Genomic DNA, 23,618 nt, shown 5'->3' with positions numbered 1-23,618 from the left:
GAAACTATAAGTAAATTAGTGAGTACAGAATAGTATACTTGTCAGATCTCTGGGAAAGGAAATATTTTAAAACCAAGGAAGAGTTGGAAAAAATTACAAAATATAAAATAAATAATTTTGATTACATTAAACTAAAAAGTTTTTGTACAAACAAAACCAATGCTGCCAAAATTAGAAGGGAAGCAACAAATTGGAAAAAAAATCTTTATAACAAAAAACTCGGATAAAGGTCTAATCACTCAAATTTATAAGGAGCTAAATAAATTGTACAAAAAAATCAAGCCATTCCCCGGTTAATAAATGGGCAAGGGACATGAATAGGCAATTTTCAGATAAAGAAATAAAAACTATCAACGTACACATGAAAAAGTGTTCTAAATCTCTTATAATTAAAGAAATGCAAATCAAAACAACTCTGAGGTACCACCTCACACCTAGCAGATTAGCTAACAGGTCAGCAAAGGGAAGTGTTGAATGTTAGAGGGGATGTGGCAAAATTGGGACATTAATGCATTGCTGGTGGAGTTGTGAATTGATCCAACCATTCTGGATGGCAATTTGGAACTATGCTCAAAGGGCTTTAAAAGACTATCTGCTTTTTGATCCAGCCATACCACTTCTTGGTTTATACCCCAAAGAAATAATAAGGAAAAAGACATACAAAAATATTTATAGCCGTGCTCTTTGTGGTGGCAAAAAATTGGAAAATGAGGGAATACCCTTTGATTGTGGTATGACTGAACAAACTGGAATCTGCTGGTGATGGAATACTATTGTGCTCAAAGGAATAATGAACTGGAGGAATTCCATGTGAACTGGAACAACCTCCAAGAAGTGATGCAGAGTGAAAGGAGCAGAGCCAGGAGAACACTGTACACAGAGACTGATACACTGTGGTACAATCGAACATAATGGACTTCTCTGCTAGCAGCAATGCAAGGATCCAGAGCAAGGTTGAGGGACTTATGATAAAGAAAACTAGCCACACTCAGAGGAAGAACTGTGGGAGTAGAAACATAGAAGAAAAACAACTGCTTGATCACATGGTCTGATGGGAATATTATTGGGGATGTAGTCACTAAACAATAACTCTAGTCCAACTGTCAATAATATGGAATTATGTCTTAATCAATGATACATGTAAAACCCAGTGGAATTGTGCATCGGCTGGGGGGGATGGGTGGGTTTGGAGGAGAGGGAAAGAACATGAAATATGTAACTATGGGAAAATATTCAAAATAAAAATAAAAATAAAAAATAAGAGAGAAGGTAAAGGTTTAAGAACAAACAAACAAAAAATTTTCCTAGCTGGGTGACCCTGGGCGAGTCACTTGACCCCCATTGCCTACCCTTACTACTCTTCTACCTTGGAGCCAATTGACTCCAAGATGGAAGGTGAGGATTAAGGGTCTAAAAAAAAAGAGAGAGCAACTGATTCCAAAGGCCATGGAAGTGGTGGAAGCAGGTGCTCTGGAGTGCTTAGAGCTTGGCCAGACAGCAGAGATGCCGAGGTCAGCCACTGTATCCCAGGCCATTGCCAGTCATCGTGACTTTTGTCTTGCCACTAGGCTTGGATGATTGGCAGTGAGAGTGAGGCTGACCACTTCGTGCATCTCTGCCTCACTTAAATTCATTTTATTCAAAAGTTCAAGACCTCCCCAATATCTCTTTGTGTTGACTCTTTGGTCCTTTTCAAGCAGGAAGAACAACCAACTGTATAGTCACAAGGGTTTGTTGATGGGTGGTCATATCTCAGACAAGGATAGCTTTCCCATTTTTTGTTTGTTTTTCTTGGTGTCCACAGTGGTTTGCACAATGACTTGCACATAGTAGGTGCTTACCAAATGCCTGTTGACTTGATTATATTCAAACGTTATTAGGTTATCTATTATAATGAGTAGCATAAAGGAAAAAGAACTGACCTAAGAATTAGGAAGATGTGGGTTCAAGTCCTGCCAATGACACTTGCAGGCTGTATGACTGTGGCCAAATAATTTAACTCCTCAGCACTCTGGACAACTCTTTAGGACTATATGTTGTGGAGAAGGGGCTGACATTCATTGGTAGAGAGGAATCCCCTCATCTGGGACTTCCTGAAAGCAATGAAGTCACAGGTCCATTCTCTATCCTCTATTATATAAAAAGTAAGCAGAATTCTTGACTATGAACACAAGACAAGCACTTATTAAGCACCTACTAGGTACTAGTGCTGGGGAAACAAAAAGCAGAAACATTCTCTCTGCCCTCAAAAAGACTACAGTCTAGCTGGGGAAGTTAATACTTATAGAACCGAGGGGACAGCTAGGTGGCTCAGTGGTGTTGTGAGGAAGATTAATTTAGTATTAGTGTTGGACCTAGCAGGAAGGGCTGGAGGATTCCAAGATGGAATGAAGGAGCAGGAAGTGGGGCTTGTGCTCTGAGAGAGACTCCATAGTGGTTGGGGACAAAACTGTTGCTAACCCTGGGAGATCTCAGAGTTAGGGAAAAACTGCATCCAGATTCCCTGGGATCCTGAGAGAGGTGGAGGCTTTCAGCAAGTGGACAAAAGACCTGCAGAGCAGCACCAAGAGGGGAAGTAGTTTGTGATCTGGTGGACACCATTGCAAACTCTCTCTCCCTACCTGGGTACCTTGGATCACCTGGTGGTGTTGGCTCCTGGCATCCTGTGACCATCCTTGGATTTATCGTGAGACCCCAATTGAAAGCCATCCTCAGGCCCTTTAGCTGAGCTGACCAAACCTGGCTGGAACCAGGTTTGGAGGAGCCTTTCCTGTGACTTCAGTACTGCTTCCTTTGTGGGCCCTGCCTGGCTTAGGTCAATAGAATAGTGTAGTCAAGTCCTTCCCTGCCCCCTGTGGTTTGCCCTTAGGTTGTAAGTATAGAATCCCTTATTCCCATCCTTTTTATTGTTTCCCTCAATTAAACTATAAACTTTTACCTTTTGCCTGCTGGTTCCATAGACCCTAGCCTAGGAGGTCTGAGTGACTGTTGGGCCCAACTGCCATTCCTGTGACAGTTAACAGCTTGGCAGTAAACCCTGGTCTCCCTATCCTGGTTGGTCCTGTCTCTCCTTCAACCCAGTGTGAACCCACAGACCATTTAGATTACATTTTAATAATAATAGTTAATGTCCCTGGTACCCTACCTTAACAGTGGATAGAGGGTCAGGAGGTTCTGGGTTCAAATCTGACCTCATATACTTCCTATCTGTGACCTTGGACAAGTTACTTAGCCCTAATTGCCTAGTCCTTATAGCTCTTCTGCCTTGGAACTGATACTTAATATTGATTCTAAGACCAAAGGAAAGGATTTAATATATATAATAAATTAAAAATATAAAAATATATTATACAATTTTATTATAAATTTATGTATATTTTATACAATTCAAAAAGCCTATACAAAATACATTGGTGATGATCAAGGGGAAGATTCAGGAAAGGACCCATGTACAAGGTATTGCAAGAACTAGGTTTTCTGAGAAGAAATGAGAGAAGGAATAAGTGTATAGCATTGTTACTTTCCTAAAAATGCTAAGTGTCTTTAAAAATATTATTTATTTTTTCTTATTTTTATAAATACTATCTACTTGGTCCTCAATAATGTGGGGAGTATTATTATTATTATTCCTATTTTTTATGACTGAGGAAAGCAAGACTTGCCCAGGGTCACGGAGCTAGGAAGTGACTGAGATCTTCTGGCTCCAAGCCTGGTGCTTTATCTAATGCACCCCCTAGCTGCTGTTGGCCCCCCAAAAGTTACAGTGATGGTGAGTGTGGCCATAGGGAAGTAAGCAGACTGACACATCCCATCCAGGAACAGTGGCAGAACCCCTCAGTTCCAGTGCCTTCTCCATATTACTTCTTTATTTCTTTTTAACCCTTACCTTCTGCCTTGTATCAATTCAAAGATAGGAGAGTGGCAAGGGCTAGGTAAATTAGGTTACATGACTTGCCCAGGGACATACAGCTAGGACTCATCTGAGGTCAGATCCAAACTCAGAAGAGCGGTAAGTGGCAATGGGGGTTTGGTGACGTGCTCAGGGTCACACAGCTAGAAAGGGTCTGAGGGCAGATTTGACCCCAGGTCCTCCCGTCTCCAGGGCAGCTTCTCCATCCACTGAGCCACCCAACTGCTCCCCCACTTTCCCGTCGGGCCCCCGCGGTCAGTAAATATTAAGATCTTACAAGCACCGTGCTAAGTGAGAGACAGTCCGAGATCTCCAGGGGTTTATAATCTAATGGTGGGGGTGGAGGCCAGGCGACTTGCCCAGGCTCAAACATTCAACCAGGGTCTTAAAACCAGAGGCGAGCCCAGAGCCCTGTCCATCAAGTCACGCAATCACTCTGGGCATGGCAGGAGAGGTGGGCGGAACCTCGCACCCAGGTAGGCGGGGACACGGAGTGACGCCAGAGGGTCTGGAGGCGGGGAGTGCTATGGAGGCGGGTTTTTCTGTGACTTTCGACCAATCGAGGGATGCTCCCTTGCTTCGCCTGCAGCCGATTGGCGGTTGCTATAGTCCAGAGCATTCCGTTGACAAGATGGCCGTAGAGGTGGCAGTCGCGGTACCGCTGATACCTTTTCCTTTTCGCTCCTAGCTCGGGTCGCCTGTCGGGGATCGCAGGGCCGGGCCCGGGCCTCAGTATGGGAGCGCGAGGAGGTGAGCCCGGAGCCATTGGCCCGGCCAGGCCTCGCACGCCGTCGGCCTCGCGGCTTCTGCTGCTGCTACTGTTCCCGCTCGGCTTCCCGAGGCTCCTGTGGGGAGATGTTGGTGGGTAGGGGCGTGGCCTAGACATGGGGGTGGGGCTGTGATAGGGCGGGGTGGGGTGCGAATTCTGCCTCCCACCACCTCTGAGCCCTGAGACCCCGGGCAATTTGCTTCAAGCCTCTAGTCCCTAATCTGTTAAGATAGGAACCATAGTAACTGGAACTTCTATTGTTAGATACCCTACAGATATAGAAGCCGCTATAGGGCATTTAGAGTCCAGAGGGCCTAGGTTCAAATCCTGCCTCAGGCATTTACTGGATGTATGATCCTGGGTAAGTCCCTTAACCCCAGTTTTCTAACTTACCGCTCTCCTGCCTTGGAATCCATTTGATATTTTTGTTAAAAAAAAAAAAAAGACTTTATTTTTCCAATTATATATAACAATTTTCAACATAACATTTTCCAAAACGATAAAATCCACATTTCTTCCCTCCCTCCTTTTCTTCCGCCCTTCTGAAGATGGTGAGCAATTTGAAATGGGTTATACATATACACTTTTGCGTATTGGTCGTCCTAAGAGAATATTCTTATAAAACCAAAACCCCAAAATAAAAACACAAATTAACCAATGTGAAAAGTAGTATGCTGGGATCTGCATTCCCACTCCAACAGTTCTTTCTCTGGCTGTGAATAGCATTTTTTTTGTCGTAAGCCCATCAGAATTGTTCTTGATCATTGCATTGCTGAGAGTAGCTAAGTCTGTCTCAATTGATCATTCCACAATATTACTGTTACTGTGTACAGTGTTTTCTCCTGGTTCTGCTTATTTTGCGCTGCAACAGTTCATTTAGATCTTTCCAGATTTTTTTGAAATCATCCTGCCCTTTGTTTCTTATAGCACAATAATATTCCATCACCATCCTATACCACAATTTGTTCAGCCATTCCCCATTGGAATCTATTTGGTTTTAAGACAGAAGGTAAGAATTTAAAAAAATGAGATAACATATAATGCACTTTGCAAACCTTAAATTGCTATATAACTGTTAATTCTAACATTGATAATAATTTTTAATATTGAGGGGCGAGATATTTGCAAAGCGCTTTGTAAACCTTATAGCTTATTATTCATATATGTATATATATTTATGTAAATGCTAGTTCATATTAACATTGTGAGGATCCTATGAGCTAATGCCAGGAAGTACTTTGTAAATATCAGTACCCTACGTTGTTGTTCCTCCCTACAGGCAGTAGGTACTGAGGGGTCCCAGACCTCTGCGGCAGCAACCACAGCAATCAAAAAGCCTTTTTGAGTTCTGGAATAAGAGCTCTTTGGTTCAAATGCCATTTCTGTCAGCTATGTAACCTTGGGCAATCAATCACGAGGTATTTATTAGGTGACTGCTCTCTAAACAGGAGCCAGGCAGCCTTGTGTACTGAGAGAGAACTGATCTGGCACCCAGAGGGTAGTGGAAAGAATGCTGGCTCCAGGCAGGGCGGTTCAGTCTTTTCTGTGGCCTGGACTCCTTTGGAAGAATCAGGTTTTTATTCTTTTTTTTCCATTTATTTATGCTTCAGAATTTAGTTTTTTTCTCTTTTTTTTATTATAATGTTATATTTGATCACAGTCACATGCAAAATCAATTAGTAACATTCATTTTCTAAAGTTTTGAGTTCCAAATTCTTTCTCTTCCCCCTCCCTGTTATAGTAAACAAATTGATATAGATCATGCAAAGCATATTTCCATATTGGCCCAGAATCATGTTTTTAAATACATTGAAGAAGACACATAGGATTGCAAAGGAAACGAATTATATTAAAATAGTTACCAAAATGCTAAAAAAAAGTAGCTTCACAGACCCTAGGTTAAGAATCCTTGCACTGGATTCTCCAGGACCCAGGTTCACTTGGCACCTGTGATGCTTATTCCTTCTGTTAAGTCTGGGCAAACATTTCATTTCCTTGGGCCTCAGTTTCCTCAACTTGCAATTGAGGAGATTGGATTAGATGACTCTTAAGGTCCCTTCCAGCTCCAAATCCAGGATTCTCTGAAAAACCTGTGTTCAAATATTGCCTCAGACAGTTTACTGGTTTGAGTACTCTGAGGAGAGCCTTCTAGCTTTCAGAGTCCCAGGAAACTTTTTAAGACTAAAAGAAGGAAAGTGAGTTTCTTGTACCAATAAAATTATCTTCTTTTTCCAAATAAAGGACAGTTTTATCACTGAAAGAGCCAACCCCACCAGAGCAAAGAAAAACAATTAGCACGGAGGGCATCTTCCTGTCACTTCCATCAGAGATAAATATCTTTCTTTTCTTTTTCTCTTTATCCTTATACCTTCTGTCTTGATACTAAGTATCAGTTCTAAGGCAGAAGAGCGGTAAGGGCTAGGCAACCCGGGTTAAGTGACTTGCCCAGGGCCATTTGGCTAGAAAGTGTCTGAGATCAGATTGGAACCTGGGGCCTCCTGACTCCAGGTTTGATTATATTCAGCAATGCAGCTGCTCTGGGAAATTACTTTCCATTTATTCATTGTGTATCTAATGAAATTGTTTGCTTGTCATTTCTCCCATTAGACTGAGAGCTCCTTGAGGACAGGGCCTCCCTTTTGTCTCTCTATCCCCAGCTCTTAATCCAGTACCTGGCACGCTTTAGTTGTGTCTGACTCTTTGTGACTCCATTTGGGATTTTCTTGGCAGAGATACTGTAGTGGTTTGCCATTTGCTTCTCCAGCCCATTTGACAGATGAGGAAATTGAGGCCACTAGGGTTAAGGGACTGGCCCAGGGTCACATGTTTAGTAAGTGTCTTAGGCTGGATTTGAACTCCAGGTCTAGCACTCTATCCACTGCACCATCTAGCAGCCTTGCCTGGCACATAGTAGGTGCTTAATAAATTTGTTATTGTTATTGACTCTAACCCTTGACCCTCCATACACACCCTTAAGAAGGCATGCTTGACTTTGACATTCTTTAAAGCTCTAAATCTAGTTGTCTTCTGTGGCTCTTTGAGGTTCTTACCTTTATGGTATTAATATCTGTCTCTGACTCTTCTCTTTCCCAGTGTTTCTGCCTTCTTTCATTCATATGTCTGACACTTCGGCTAGTGCATCCTTGATTGGAGATACAGAGGACGTCAGCATTACTCTCTCTGTGTTGAATAAGTCCGGTAAGGAATTCAAGCAGCTGATTTTGAGAAAACCCCATAAAAAACCCTGAGGGATGGAGGCCTAATTGGAATAGGAGGGAAAAAGACTAAAAATCTCTCAGCCTCTGGTTTTCTGGTGTCTGATCTTGTGACTCCCAGATCTGGCAGTTTCGGGGATGAGAAGAGAGGAAAGTAGGATGCTTTTTGCTTCTGAGATAGTTACAAGGCAAGATTATGCTCTTTAAAAGGGAGAAATGCCTTAAACCTTCTGTGGACACAAAGGTAGGATTAAAAAAAAACCCAATAACCTTGAAAACATTCTCTGTTCTTACCTTATTTCATTTAGGAACTTTGCCAATTTCTGATTGTGGATTGCAGAATAATGGAACAAGCAACTGGACTCTGACAGTGACTCCTGGTGTGGTATGTTCAACAATCAATCTTGTCATTTTTCATAGACATTTGCCACCTCCTGCTCAAGAAGCTCTCATGGTTCCCTGTTACCTCGAGGATAAACTCATCACTCCTCTATTGGCCATTTAAGCTTTCCCTGCTCTGGCTCTATCCTTACTTTCCCAGTTTATTGCCTATGACTTTTCTTGATACATTTTATGTTCCTTGTTCTTTTCCACCTCTACTACGAGCAGCCCCATCTCTGGAAAGCTTTCTTACCTCACCCTCATCTCTGAGAATCCTTAGCTTCCTATAAGGCTCAGCCCAAGTGCCACCTCCTCCCCCTCCTCCCCATTTCTGTTGTCTTCCTCTTCTTCCTGAGTTCAGATCTGGCCTCAGATACTACTACTCAGATACTCAGATACTAGCTGGGTGACCCTGGGCAAATCACTTCATCCTGTTTGCCTCAGTTTCTTCAACTGTAAAATGAGCTGGAGAAGGAAATGGCCAACCACTCCAGTATCTTTACCAAAAAAACCCCAAATGGGGTCATGAAGAGTCGGACATGACTGATCAATAACAACAAATGCTTTATTTTTGCTTTCTTTTTGTTCTCATGGCCCTCCTTAAGGGCAAAAATGTGTTTTGCATTCTCAGTGACTGATATTTTGTAGTTGGTTAATAAATGCTTTATTGGATGAAAGGGCTCACAAATGTGATGAGTGTCAAAAGAAAGAACATAGGATTGAACTTCTATAGAGTTCACTATAATTTACAGAGCAGCTTCTTCAAATGAGCCTGTCAGACAGGTTCTGCAGGGATTATTAACCCCCTTTTGCAGACAAAGCAACCAAGGCTTAAAAAAGTTAAGGGATTTTAGTCACACAACCAACAAGTATCTAAAGTAGGACTTGAACCCAGGACTTTCCAGTTTCATCTTATTTTATCTTCTTTCAGGATCTGACAGCAGGTGGGAAATGGGGCACAAGGGGGAGAACAGTGAACTTCGAGTCATGTTGATTTGAATCACTGCCTCTGTAATCTTGAACAAGTCACTTTCCCCCTCCCTGGGCCTCAGTGTCCTTTTAAAGTAAGGTAAGGGGGTTGACCTCCATCAATGGCCTCTGAGAGCCCGTCCAGCCTTAGATCTGTGATCCTGGGGCAATAGAGTTTGCTGCGAAGAACTTGATGTCTTTGTGGCACAGTGGAGAGACTGTGAACATGGCATCAGGTCTCAGCTCTGGGATTTCTTGGTGATTTGGAGCCTCTTTCCCCTCTTTGAAAATGGGGGTAATCCTGGTGCTTCCCATCCTTGCCAGAATTACCCATGGGCCATTTGTGCAGATCAGGTCACTGCTTGTTGGCCTCAGCTTCCTTAGCTGTAAAGTGGGTAGGTTGAGTTAGATGGTAAATTCCTAGAGTCCATTTTAGGATAAAGGCCTGTGCTATCAGTTATAGGATTTTAAAGTGGAAAGAGATTCCAAGATCTTTTGTTCTTCCTACCTTATTTCTGATCTGAGCCCTGGACAAATAAAGGTATTAACTTGACATCTAGAAAGATGCCAAGTGCAGGAAGAAATGGTGGGTGGGTGGGCTGAATGAATTGTGGAGGGGTCCATGAAGCACCTCCATTGGGCCTTGTCTGAGGCTGACTGTGTGACCCTCTGGCACTGACTTCATTTTGGGGATTTCTCCTTTGAGAGCAGTTCAACCAGCTGTAGAGGAGGTGTTGGGCTTGGAATCAGAAAGGCCATAAGGTCTTGTGGATCATCAGATAGAGAGCTGGAAGGGACTTCAGAGGTCAGGGAATCCCACCCTCTCATTTTTCAGATGAGGAAACTGAGGCTTAGGGAAGTAAAGTCACTTGCCCAGGAGTCACCCAGGGATAGGACTTGGGTCTTAGTTTAGTGATTCAGAGCCTCTTTCTTCCTCTATAATAATAGGGTAGTAGTAGATATCCTGTCTACCTCAGCTATAATTGTCTGGGAGTCCTTGGGCAAGTCACTGGCCCTCAATTCTAAGCTCAGAGTGTCAGAAGCAGGTCTTGTCCAGGCAAGTCATTTAGGTCTTTTAGCTTCTAGCAACTCCCTAGGACTCAGCAATTAAGTCCTAGGCTGTCATCTACGTTGATGGGGGAATTCCCTCAGTGATGAAACAACAGAATAAAATCAGGAGGGGCTGGCTAGAGGCTTTTTTGTCTCTTGGTGTGTGGGATGGTTGTGATTATAAATAGATTTTCTAAGTCAGATTTGAGCTAAGGCAAGTATTTTTTTTTCCTCCAGGGGATCTCAGAAGTGACCATAAGCTTGAATAGTGATTTACAGTCCTGCACCTCTGAGACGCTTTCCTTCTCTGAATTTCCCTGTATTATTGACACTCTGGTGGTTTCTGCATCCCACAACTCATCCTGTTTGGCACACTTACTCATTCAAGTTGAAATCTACCCTAATGTTTCCTTTGCCCAGAATGTATCAGGTAAGGAATAATAATTTATCCCAAAGCTGCAAGGAAAGCTTTCTCAATGTCATATTTAGAATTTTATTGGTTATTTGCTTTGTGAATAAAAAAGAAAAACAGCCCAGTTTGCAAGACCACACAAGATCTCATTAGAAAACCAGCCGATTTTTCACATGTACCTGAGGATTACTGGTCAGTATCATGATCCTGCTCAGTCTTTGGAGCTTATAAATGAGGCCCAGTGGTACGTGTCAGAATTAGGAGTGATTTAAGACTGCTTTTTAATTTTTAATTTGATTCACTATTTTGCTTTCCCAATTACATGCAATAATAATTGTCCACATACATTTTTTGAAATTATAAAATCCAATCTGTCTCCCTTTCTTCCTTACTCCCCCTTCTCTCAGAGATGGTAAGCAATTTGATCTGGATTATACATATATTATCATGCAAAAATCATACTTCCATGTTGGTCATTGTTGTAAGACAATAGTCATATAATCCCAAAACTCCAAAATTTTTATTGTAAATAAATTAATGTGGAAGATAATATCTTTTGATCTGCATCTGTCTCCAATGGTTCTTTTTCTGGCGGTGGATAACAGTCTTTATCACAAATCCTTCAGAACTGTCCTGTATCATTTGTATTGTTAAGAAAGGAGCTAAGTCTTTCGCAGTTGATATTGGACAGTATTGCTGTTACTGGGTACCATGTTCTCCTGGTTCTGCTTATTCCTCTTTGCATCAGTTCATGTGGATCTTTCCAGCTTTTTCTAAAATCATTCTGCTCATTGCTTCTTATAGCACAATAGTATTCCATCACCAATATGTATCACAGTTTGTTTAGCCATTTCCCAATTGATGGACATCCCCTTGATTTCCAGTTCTTTGCCATCATAAAAAGAGCTGCCATAAATACTTTTGTACAAGCTGGTTCTTTCCCCTTTTTTATGATCTCTTGGGGATACAGACCCAGTAGTGGTATTACAGGACCAAAGGATATACACAGTTTATGCCCTTTGGGCATAGTTCCAAATTGCTCTCCAGAATGGTTGGATCAGTTCATAAATCCACCAGCTATGCATTTGTGGCCCAATTTTGCCATGTCCTCTCCAACATTTATCATTTTCTTTTACTGCATATTGGCCAGGCTAAGGCCTCTTTTTAAAAAGCATTGGGTGGCAGCTAGGGAGCATAGTGGATAGAGTCAGGGCCAGGAGTTAGGAAGACCTGTGTTTAAATCTGGCCTCAGATACTTCCTAACTGTGACCCTGGGCAAATTACTTAACCCTGTTTGCCCGTCCCTTGCCACTCTTCTGCCTTAGAATTGTTACTAAAGCAGAAGGTAAGGGTTTAAAAAAAGTTGGGATGATCTTAGAGACACTATAGTTTCCTTTAATAGGTGAAGGAGGTAAAAATAAGTTTCCATTTTTCCTCCAGTCATATTTTATTTTCCTTTCCTATTACATGTAGAAGCGATTTAAAATACTCATTTTCTCACATTTTGAGTTCCAAATTCTTTCCTTCTCTCTTGCCCCACTCCCCTACCTGAAATGGTAAGCAGTTTGATATAGATTATACTATGCTATCATGGCATACATGACATATTACTGCAGAGAAGCAGCATGGCATTAGTAGAATGACATGACTGTGGCATCAAGAAGTTCTGGGTTTCAATCTTATCTTTGGCATCTGACTCTCAGCGATATCACTAAAACCATAAGCTGTAAAACAATTGTCAGTCTGCATTGCTTCTCACTGGGTGCTTCAGAGATCAATGTAATCTCAGTTCTGGACCCAGAAAGTCTATTACTGTGATATCCTCCTTCAGATTGTGTGACTTCCCATCCCGAATGTGCCTGGCACTAGTTGGTTCTCAACAAATGCTTATTGATTGATTTACAAATCCTTTAACTTGGCTTAGAGGTTAGATGTAGCCAGTGACATGCTTGAACCAGTTCATACCAGCTGGAGAGCCAATTGTTAAATTTTCAGTATGAACGTTTTATACCTTGGAAACCAGCCAGTGCTACAAATCAGGGTTTGATTTATTGTTTTGTTGATTGTCTAAATGAAAGAAAACAATGTAATAATATAGAGACTGCTAGGTGGTACAGTAGAGAGAGAGCCAGGCCTGGAGATGCGAGGACCTGGCTTCAAATCTGATCTCAGACACTTCCTAGTCATTTAGTCCCAAATTACCTAGCCCATACCACTCTTCTGTGTTGGAACCTCTCCTGAGTATTGCTTCTAAGAGAGAAGGTAAGGGTTTAAAAAAATAATGTAGATTAAGCTTAAACATTCTGGGAACACCCTCTCCCCCAGCCAGTTGTTAAACATTTACCAATACATTCCTGGTTGCAATATTGAATGTTGCAATAATATTGTATATTGAATAACAGGGGCTGGTTTTGTTTTTTCCTTTTTCTTTGTATCCTCAGAGTTTAGCACAGAGCCTGATACATAGTAGGTGTTTAATAAATGCTTGTTGTTTAACTGAATAAGAAAACAGTCTTTTTTTTTTTAAATAACTTTGAACTATCTGGATATCTGGAACTGACATAAGAAACAGGAATCTGTTTTCCTAATTTTATAGGCTCTGGGTGTTCTAAACACATTATTACCATAGATTATATGTTTCTTAGTGTGGTGCCTGGCATGACAAGTATTTATGGAACTGAACTGATATGTGGAATTTAAAACATCTGTTTCTAAGCACCTCTAGCTCTCAACTATATCCCCCAACTCCCAACCTCTAACCCCTACCCTCCCGAGTCCCCCCCCATCCCCCCCACCCCGCAACTGTTTGTGTTGTCTCAGGGGTAAGCACCAGCGCTTTAGGGCTCCAGAATGCCCCCCACCTCAGCTCCTCATTGAATTCTCAAACTCCAGCCCAAGTCAGAAGTAGGGTGTACTGTGCAAAGTACTTCCAAGTATTTGGGGGCAAGCCCAAACAAAGACAGCACCCCTTAGTGTGCTCCTAGTAATAATTGTGAGCTGTCCACTCTGACCCCATGATAGTGTGAAAAGTTTTGCAGCCAATGAGAAAGAGAGCAGACAAGAAAAGGATTGAATCCCCAGTTGACAAATGGTCAAGGGACATGAATAGGCAGTTTTCAGATGAAGAAATCAAAGCTGTCAATAAGCACATGAAAAAGTGTTCTAAATCCCTCCTCATTAGAGAAATGCAAATAAAAACAACTCTGAGGTACCACTTCACACCTAGCAGACTAGTCAATATGATAGAAAAGGAAAGTAATAAGTGTTGGAGGGGCTGTGGCAAAATTGGGACATTAATGCATTTGCTGGTGGAGTTGTAAATTGGTCCTATCTTTATGGAAGGCAATTTGGAACTATGCCCAAAGGGCTTTTAAAAAACTGTCTGCCCTTTGATCTAGCCATACCAATGCTGGATTTGTACCCCAAAGAGGTCATAAGGAAAAAGACTTGTACAAAAATATTTATAGCTGTACTCTTTGTAATGGCAAAAAAACTGAAAAATGAGGGGGTGTCCATCGATTGGGGAATGATTGAACAAACTGTGGTATCTGTTGGTGATGGAATACTATTGTGCTGAAAGGAATAATGAACTGGAGGAATTCCATGTGAACTGGAAAGACCTCCAGGAATTGATGCAGAGTGAAAGGAGCAGAGCCAGAAGAACATTGTACACAGAGACTGATATACTGTGGTAAAATCGAATGTAATGGACTTCTCTACTAGCAGCAATGCAATGACCCAGGACATTCTGAGGGCTTATGAGAAAGAACACTATCCACATCCAAAGAAAGAACCGTGGGAGCAGAAACACAGAAAAAAACCATAGGATCTACGTGTGGTTCAATGGGGATATGATTAGGGTTTTGATGTTAAAAGATCACTCTACTGCAAATATGAATAACATGGAAATAGGTTTTGAACAATGATACATGTATAACCCATCAGCTCTGGAAGTGGGGAGGGAAGGAAGAGGGGGAAATCATGAATCATATAACCATGGAAAATATTCTAAAAGGGGCAGCTGGGTAGCTCAGTGGATTGAAAGCCAGTCCTAGAGACGGGTGGTCCTGGGTTCAAATCTGGCCTCAGATACGTCCCAGCTGTGTGACCCTGGGCAAGTCACTTGACCCCTATTGCCCACACTTACCATTCTTCCATGTAGGAGCCAAAACACAGAAGTTAAGGGTTTAAAAAAATATTCTAAAGAAAAAAGAAGAAAAAGGATTAAAGGAAATGTAGAAGGTATGTAGTGTCTCCAAGGCATTGTAGCCCATGAGAAGTGACTAAGAGCCTCAGATATATGGGGGGGGGGTAGTTGTTGTCTATCTGTCTGTCTATATGACATGGTAAAACCCCATAAGGACCCTGCTCAACCACAGATGGGTTAGGCTGAAGGAATAGGTGTCCTGGGCCAGATCCTAACCTTCAGGCCTCTCTCCCACTGTAACCTGGTTTGTACTAGGGGTGTTAACCCTCTTTCCCTGGCCATTGATATAATGGGGTTTCACTAGATTGTGTCATGTATATTATAGAGGAATTGAAGTGATTTTTTAATAGTATATTTTAAATATTTGGGCGCTAAAAGTAATTCAAGTAACATAAGTATTTAGCTCATAGTATCCTACTAGGCCAGGAGCTGGAAGAGCCTTCAGAGGCTAATTCTTTCACTTCATGGAAGAAAAGGTTGAGGCCCACCTAGGTGTGGTGAACTGTCCAACACTATGTATAATAAAGGATAGAAGCAAGATTTGAATTAAGAACCTCAGATGCCAAATCCATTGCTCTTATCTCTGTTCTGTGATGCTGACAGAACATTTTCAAGTCTTTTGGCATTAAGGCTTTAGACAGAAGTTCTAGAAAATGGGTAAGAAACTTCTAAAACAGGGGCTGACAAAGCTTAAGAAGCCACCTGCTTTCTTACATAGGGCTGCCCGTCTCTGACTTTCTCACTGAATTTGGTTCTCAGGGCCCTGAGAGTGTGCACATCTTCAAGCTTGTTAAAAAAATTCTTTGGGAGACATACTTTTATCTCCTCAGCACCATGTGTGGTAGTTTGCCCATAGTAGGGGCTTAGAGTGAATTATATTGAGGGCGTTTGGTGTCTGCACCTTTGCCCTTGGGGAGTAGTTAGTTTCTGGTTCTGCCCTTAATGTGGAATCTTTAGAATGGGGCCAAGAATGCAGCTAAGCCTGAAATAGTATGTGCATCTGGGTTTTGACCACCAGGGGTCCAAGTTGGGGCCTTGTGGCAATTGTCCTAAGCCAGAAAATTTCATTCCCTTGTGCTAGGAAATTTGTGCCTCCTGGGAAGTTATTGCCCACCGGAGACTTTGAATCTTCTTACACACCATGGAGAATAAGATTGTCTGGTATCAGAAGTGTGTGCATGCAACATTTATATTTTAAAAGCATCCTTTGTTGCTTGGCCCTCCTCTGTCCCTAGGCAGCTGCCTATCTTGTCCTTGACCTAGTTTTGTCAACAAAGCCTCCAAAGAAAACGTGACCACAGAATGCTTGCTGTCAGATTTGGCATTTTCACTATGTGGGGCAGGTTGTCTGAGTTCCTTAGAAGAAATAGCTTTCAGAATTCAAGAATTCAAAATGCCAGATACCTGGCAGGTCCTGGAAAGTGGGGTAGGGGAAAGGATAGGTGTGTGCAAAGCTACTTACTAAGTAGATTTCTCCCTAAAGGAGAAAATGTACATTATTCTTTTGAAAACCCTAAGACACTTGAACTGCTTGGAATCCTACTGTCCCAGGCCCCCTTTTCTCATTTCTCCAGGCCCTAGAACCTGGGTGAGCTCACCAGTCCTCTCACATCTCTCCCTTTTTTCTCCACTCACAACACAGCCCCCTACCCTGGTGCACTCTCTGAAAAGGCAAGAAGAAAAAAAAAGGGAAGCTCAGGCTCCCATTGCTTCTCACCCATTTCTTTTAGTAGCCTCCTAATTGGTTTGCTTCCTCCAAGCTGCCCCTGCTTCAAGCTATTCTGCTGCTAAATGGATGTTTCTAAAGCTTAGGACTGTCCATGTTACCGCCTTCTCAGGAAACTAAAGCAGTTTCCCATGGCCACTGAATAAAATCGAGATTGCTCTGTTTGCCCTCTAAAATCTTTCAGAATCTGGCTCTGTCCTACCTTTCCAGGCTTATAGTACTCATGTGCTCTCTGTATTTCAGCCCCTGTTCAGTGATAAGGACATGATCTTTGAGACTTCCACATTGTTCTCAATAGATCACACTCAGTCAATGTTGAAACCATTGACCATATACCTCAGATTGAAGCCAATCCCTTTCTAGGTGAACTTCCACCTGAAGAAGTTTTGAAGGCCATTAGACTCCTCTTATATGGCAAAGCACCTGATTCTGATTCCATCCCAACAGCAATCTACAAAGCAGGGGTCCACTGCTCATAGAGAATTTGACTGAAATCTTCTGGGTTAGATGGCAAGAGGAGGTTATCTGCAAGGAGATCAAGAAAGCCTCTATTGTCCATCTCTGTAAAGGAAAAGGAAATGGGTTATCCTGTGATGATCATAGGGAGTGTCTGTGTCTTAATCATTGCTAGCAAAATTCTTGCCAAGTTCTTCCTTGGTTTACTGATCCTTCACCTAGAACAGTGATGGGCAACCTTTTGAGTTTGGTGTGTCAAAATTCGCCAAAAGAACGAGCATAACTTGGGTGGTGCCTCACTTTGAGAAAAAACCACATAATTTTGTGATATTTATAGTCTAAATAACAAAAATGTATAATTGTAATATATAACTATTTAATAAACCAAAATACGTAAGTTAATATAGGTAGAATTGTCATCTATAGTTCACAGAGTGTCTACACTCCACTACAGCAAATGTTTCATCCTCGGCATGCGGCCCCATACTTCTCTGTATGTGGCTGCATGCAGCTGCATGTCATTGAAAATGGCTACATGTGTCAGTGCTAACATACATGTGTGCAATAGGTTTGTCATCACTGACCTAGAAGATGGTCTTCTACCCAAGAGCCTTAATTGGGTTTTCCTGGTGGCTGAATGGGCCTTCTAGCCCACTGTGCCCATGAGATCCATGGCAGGTTTGCAGGATATGTAGTTGGTTGGGGCAGGATTGCTTGGACGTTCACTCATAGGCAGCCTATCAGGCCTTTGGGCTGCCAAAGATGTGCCAACCTCTGTTTCTCTGCCTGTGTTTTAAAAACTTCCCTTTTTTTTTCTTCTTGCCTTTTCAGAGAGTGCTGCCAGTGTTCCCGAGCAGATGTATAAGCCCTTCGGTCCCTGTCCTTGTGACTTGGTCTCTGGGGCCTGTGATATCCGGTGCTGCTGTGACCAGGTAGAGACTTCACTCATCAGATATGGATGCAGAAGTGGCCATAGCAGCTGCTGGGCCAGGCCCACCTGAATCTACAGGCAACTTTCTAGGAATTCCTTACTAAGAATTGTCTGTGTTATTTCAACCCCAAATTTCTTAGCTTCTGGAGTTCTCAGGTTAGTTTTGCTGAAAGAAAGAAAGTAGCTGAAGGGCTGGCTGGGTTCTTCTAGTTTCCTCTTCCAGCCCCAGGTCCACCAGAGGTTGTGAGAAGGAATTTCTGTTTACATTGAGCCATGATCATGATGGCTTCTTCTGTGCCAGTGGTTTTTACTGTTTTTCTAAAATCCTTTTGGTTGAATTCAATCTAGCAGAGATTTATTTAGCACTTAGTGTATGCAAGGAGAGGATTTGTTGTAATGGAAAGAGTTCTGGCCTTGGAGTAAGAAGCCCTGAGTTCAAATTCCATCACTATTCTTCACTAACTAGCTGTGTGACTCTGGGCAAGTCATCTCTCTGAGGATCAGTTTCAGAAATGGGGTTAATAATACTTATAGTTCTTTCCTCACAGGGGTATAGGGAAGACCTAATGAGACAATGATTCTTGAACCCATGGACACTGGTGAGATCACTGAGGAAGGTAATATAGAGGAAGAAGGGGGGGGGGAGGTGGAGGGCTGGACAGAGCTGGGAGGAAGAGAATAGAGCCAGGAATGCTAGTTTTTTTGGCGATTTTTCCTTCCAGGAGAATGCAGGTGCCTTTAGGGTACCTCAGCATAGCATGCTACACCTAGCGTTGGGACTGGACCTGTGACTTCACTGGTTTAAGGAACTCCCAGGAGAGGAAATTATCCTCTACTAATGTGAGGGAAGTCAGCATCTTCCCTGCTCCTTATAGTCTGAAAGAGTTGCCCAGGGCTTTACAAGACTTGCCTAGGCTTATATAATATGTCAGAGGTAGGATTTGAACCCAGGTCTTAGGGCTCTGAGGCCAACTGTTTATTTGCTATTTTGCCCAGTTTAGCACATAATAGGAGCTGGATAAATGCTTGTTGAATTGTTTTTTTTTTCTTTTTAAACCCTTAGCTTCAGTTATTGAATCAATACTAAAGTATTGGTTCCAAGGCAGGAGAGTGGGAAGGGGTAGGCAATTGGAATTAAGTAACTTGCCCAGGGTCACACAGCTAAGACATGTCTGAGGTCAGATTTGAACTCAGGACTTCCTATCCCCAGACCTGACTCTATCCACTGAGCTACACAGCTGTCCTCCAAATTAACTACTTTTGATCAGCACATTTACAAAATACGTTATGTATTTCTTTGCCTTGCTAAAGTCTCTTAATTTAATTTTCCTTGATTCCTCAGGATCATCATAATGAATATCAGTAACTCTCCTTTGCTGTATTTCAGGCTTCGTGGCAATGTTTAGGGTTCTTTGAATTGAAGTTGCATGGCAGGGGCCGTGTCTCTGTGTCTAATTTACTTGACACATGCCATTCAACCACAAGAGTGTGTCAGTGGCTTTAGGTCTTCATAGTTACTTTTGCACTTAAAAAAACCCAAAACCTTTTATCTTAGAATCAAGACATGAATCAGTTCCAAAGTGGAAGCACTATTAGGCATAGGTGTAGGTTAAGTGATTTGCCCAGGGTCACACATCTAGGAGGTGTCTGAGGCTAAATTTCAGCCCAGGACCTATTTCCTAGCCTGTTACCTTAGCTTTATTTGGCCCCAATAGAGTGTTCAACAGAGATCGTACTTGTTTCTGCTGTTTCAACACAAGCACCATCTGGTCTGCAGGATGATGGAGCCTTTCTCCCATTCTGTGGTTTCACCAGCAAGATCTGGTCTTGGTGTCAGGAATTGTGCAAATATCATTTTTGGGGAGGGGGGGAAGACCTTGGTGGATGGGAGCAGTGTAGGCTCTGGCACATGGGCCGACTGCTCTTTTGTGTATCTTTTCCCCAGGAATGCTCGTCCAATTTAATAGAACTGTTCAAAGAACATTGTCATACAGGAGTTTTTGGTGGACAGACAAACCCGCCTTTCGACCAACTGTGCTCTAGCAATGAGATAGAAGAGAAGCCAGATTGGTTTCCTTTCTTGTGTGTTCAGTCCTCTCTGGAAAATAGTCCCTTCCTTGGTTTTTTCTTCGATGGTTCTATGTAAGTAGAAACAGAGTGTGCCATGGATAGTTCTTGTGCCTGGGTGCTAATGGAGCTACTCTTCTGATTGGTCATGGACCAATTCCTATTCCTATTTGGCATAATTCTTTTCTGGGATTCATCTTCTTAAAAATGTTTTATATCACCCTTTTTTTCTCCTGAGTTTTTCTTGTGCAGTGCATTCAAAAGAATGATGGCAAACTAATGACTGGCTGAACAGTGAATAGTTAAAAACGTGAACAATAATTCTTTCTCTTTAACTTGTAGTGTTCATCATAAAAAGACCATGTTCGAAATGCCTTCGTATGTTCCCGTGAAAGACACGTCGGATTTTGGCTATATACAAGGCGATCCACTTATAACAGTGAATAAAGCATATTTCACCATTCCCCAGGTCAGGACTTAAGTTGAAAGATGTGGCCATCTTTGTTCTTCTCAATGATCCATCAGTTTCATTCATTAATCTCATTAGGTATGAGATGCAGGACTAGACCCTGGGGGTACCACAAACACAGACCAATCCCTGACCACAATATGCTTCCAATTCTCCTAAGTTCTCCTTCTTGTTTTTATTTTATCTTAAGATTCAAGGAAATGGATGTGTGATTCAAGAGACATAAACATATCCTTCAGCCCATCCTTACCTGCCCAACCTGGAGTACTTTTGACCATATTCTTTTTTTTAACCCTTATCTTCCATCATAGAATCAATACTGTGTATCAGTTCCAAGGCAGAATAACAGGAGTGGCAAGGCAATTGGGGTTAAATGACTTGTCCAGAGTCACACAGCTAGGATGCGACTGAGACCAAATTTGAACTCAGGACTTCCTATCTCTAAGCCTGGCTCTCTGCCTATGATCCTCCTAGCTGTCCCTTTGCCTTTACCTTTTCATTTTATGATGAGGAAACTGAGATCAACAGGCTTAAGTTACTTGTCCAGGGTTACACAGCTATTAAGTATCTGAGACTGGATTTGAACTCATATCCTCCTGACTCTATATCCGGTGTTCTATCTACTTTACCACCTCCCTGTTTATTTTCATTAGCGTTTTGCATACCTTAGAGCACCATATAAAAGTAAGTTGTTATTATTTAAAAAGAACAGTTATTAGATGCACAGATTTAGAGATAGAACAGACTGTAGAGGCCATTTGAGTCCAAATACCTCATTTAATAGATGGGAAAACTGAGGCACAGGAAAGTCAAATGACTTGTTGTTGAATAGCTGAGATAGGCCTTGAACCTAGCTCTTCCTGACTAAGCATAAGTGCACAGTTTACTAAGCTATTCCCTTGCTAAGCTCTTGATGTCTCTTACTGTGTTGAAAGGATCAGACCAACCAGGTTACAGTTCATGCTTTCTCTAAGTTTGATAAAGAATCATTGGACTGAAATTCTTTTGAATAGCCTTTTAGTGGACTTTTGATATACTGGCTCAGTTACTATTTTAGAAGCTGGAGAAATAAAGCCAATTCCCTATGTCTTACTTAAGTAAAATATTTTGTAGTTACATATGATCTTTATTCTTTTTTCCCCAAATATTCTTTTTTGTTATATATTTTATTTTACCAATTACATGTAATAAATTTACACATAAGTTTTCTGAAGTTATATAATCCAAATTATCTCCCTCTCTTTCTTCCCTCCCCTCTCCCTTAGCTGGCAGGTAATTCTATCTGGATTAAACATGTGTTATCATTCAAAACATATCTCCATATTGTTCATTTTTGTAGGAGAATAATCATATAAAACCAAAACTCCCAAATAAAAACCTAAATAAACTAAAGTGAAAAATTGTCTGCTTTGATCTGCCTTCCAACTCCAACAGGTCTTTCTCTGGAGGTAGATAGCATTCTTTGTCATAAGTCCTTCGGAATTGTCCTGGATCATTGTATTGCTGATAGTAGCAAAGTCTGTCATAGCTGATCATTTCACAGTATTGCTGTTACTGTGCACCATGTTCTCCTGGTTCTGCTTATTTCACTCTGCATCAGTTCATGGAGGTCTTTCCAACTCTTTCTGAAATCATCCTGTTCATCATTCCTTCAGTACAATGGTAGTCCATCACCATCACATACCACAATTTGTTCAGCCATTCCCCAATTGATGGACATTCCCTGTATTTCCAATTCTTCGCTACCACAAAAAGAGCAGCTACAAATATTTTTGTACAAGTAGGCTCTTTCCCCTTTTTAAAAATCTCTTTGGGATATAGACTTAGTAGTAATATTACTGGATCAAAGGGTTTGTGTTCTTTTACAGTCCTTTGGGCATGGTTCCAAATTGCCTTCCCCCAGAATAGTCAGATCAGTTTACAACTCCATCAGTAATGCATTAGTTTCCCAGTTTTGTCACATCCCCTCACAAATTTGTCGCCAATCTGGTAGGTGTGAGGTGGTACTTTAGAGTTTTTAAAATCTATGTTTCTCTAATCAAGAGGAATTTAGAACATTTTTTCATATGATTCTTGATAACTTTGATTTCTTCATCTGAAAACTGTTTATTCATATCCTTTAACTATTTGTCAATTGGGGAATGACTTATATTCTTATAAATTTGATTTAGTTCTCTATATATTTATGATCTTAATTTTTAAACAGTTTAAATTATTCAGTGAGTTTTTTTACTCAAGCCATTGCCTTATTTCCTACGTGAATTTTAAGACCTTGTCTGTGATAGGAGAGAGCAAATGAAGGTGAATGCAGTAAGTATATGGATCTTGATGGGCGGTGGTTTCCTTTACGTTTAGTGAGATGCCTGGATTAGAGGAGCCACAAGTGTAAAAAAGACCCTGGTGTGAATGGGTGATTCCAGGCAAATCACCAAATCTCTTTGAGTCTCAGTTTGCTCATCTCTAAAATGGTGAGAATGGTACCTGCCTTTGCATGGTTCCACATGAAATAGTGTAGAAGTGCTTTGTAGAGCTGATAGGGCTATGATAATATTGGTTTGCTATTATTATGTGGAGCATCATGGACTTGAAAATGAAATCTCTTCATAAGCCTATTCTACACCTTGATTAGCAAATAATTTATGGTGAAATGTCTACCAGCTAGCCTTCGGTGAACCTATATTAGCTAAGGAAGCAGGCTATAAAAAGATATCAGGGAGGCTGGGACCCATTGCTTTTGTTGTGGTCATAGATCTTGTCTTGTTTTCCTTGTCCTTAGATGTCTCTGGTGGGGCAGTGTATTCAACATGCCCCAGTGGCCTTCCTTAAAGATTTCGATGTGAAGTGTCTTATTAACCTGGAAACATATCAACAATCAAGTATTAGAAACAGGACTATAAAAAAGGGTACCTTGGGAGGTATGTTGCCCTTGTTATGGGGGGAAGAAAAAAAAGGGCCCCCATTCTTTTGTGAACCTGTGATATTAGGAAGTAATACTACTGGACCACTTCAGTCAAAACATATTCAGTTGTCTTTTGGAGAAACTGTTTTATTTTTAG

The 23,618-nt window shown here is 41.5% G+C and overlaps 1 protein-coding gene across 1 annotated transcript in view; it reads left to right on the top strand.

Annotated features, from left to right (window-relative positions):
- The first annotated feature begins 4,352 nt into the window (after positions 1-4,352).
- The window catches only part of TCTN2 (tectonic family member 2), a 45,570-nt gene continuing 26,304 nt past the window's right edge, over positions 4,353-23,618 (top strand). The window contains exons 1-9 of the mRNA XM_044685403.1: positions 4,353-4,525; positions 4,599-4,771; positions 7,773-7,877; positions 8,203-8,279; positions 10,514-10,724; positions 17,927-18,027; positions 19,972-20,168; positions 20,436-20,562; positions 23,339-23,477. Of these exons, the coding sequence (XP_044541338.1) occupies positions 4,353-4,525; positions 4,599-4,771; positions 7,773-7,877; positions 8,203-8,279; positions 10,514-10,724; positions 17,927-18,027; positions 19,972-20,168; positions 20,436-20,562; positions 23,339-23,477 (1,303 nt within the window). The remainder of the gene's footprint in view (positions 4,526-4,598; positions 4,772-7,772; positions 7,878-8,202; positions 8,280-10,513; positions 10,725-17,926; positions 18,028-19,971; positions 20,169-20,435; positions 20,563-23,338; positions 23,478-23,618) is intronic.

The sequence above is a fragment of the Gracilinanus agilis genome, chromosome 1 (genome assembly GCF_016433145.1).
Source record: "Gracilinanus agilis isolate LMUSP501 chromosome 1, AgileGrace, whole genome shotgun sequence".
NCBI classification, from domain to species: domain Eukaryota; kingdom Metazoa; phylum Chordata; class Mammalia; order Didelphimorphia; family Didelphidae; genus Gracilinanus; species Gracilinanus agilis.
This window is presented reverse-complemented; position numbering and strand designations above follow the sequence as displayed.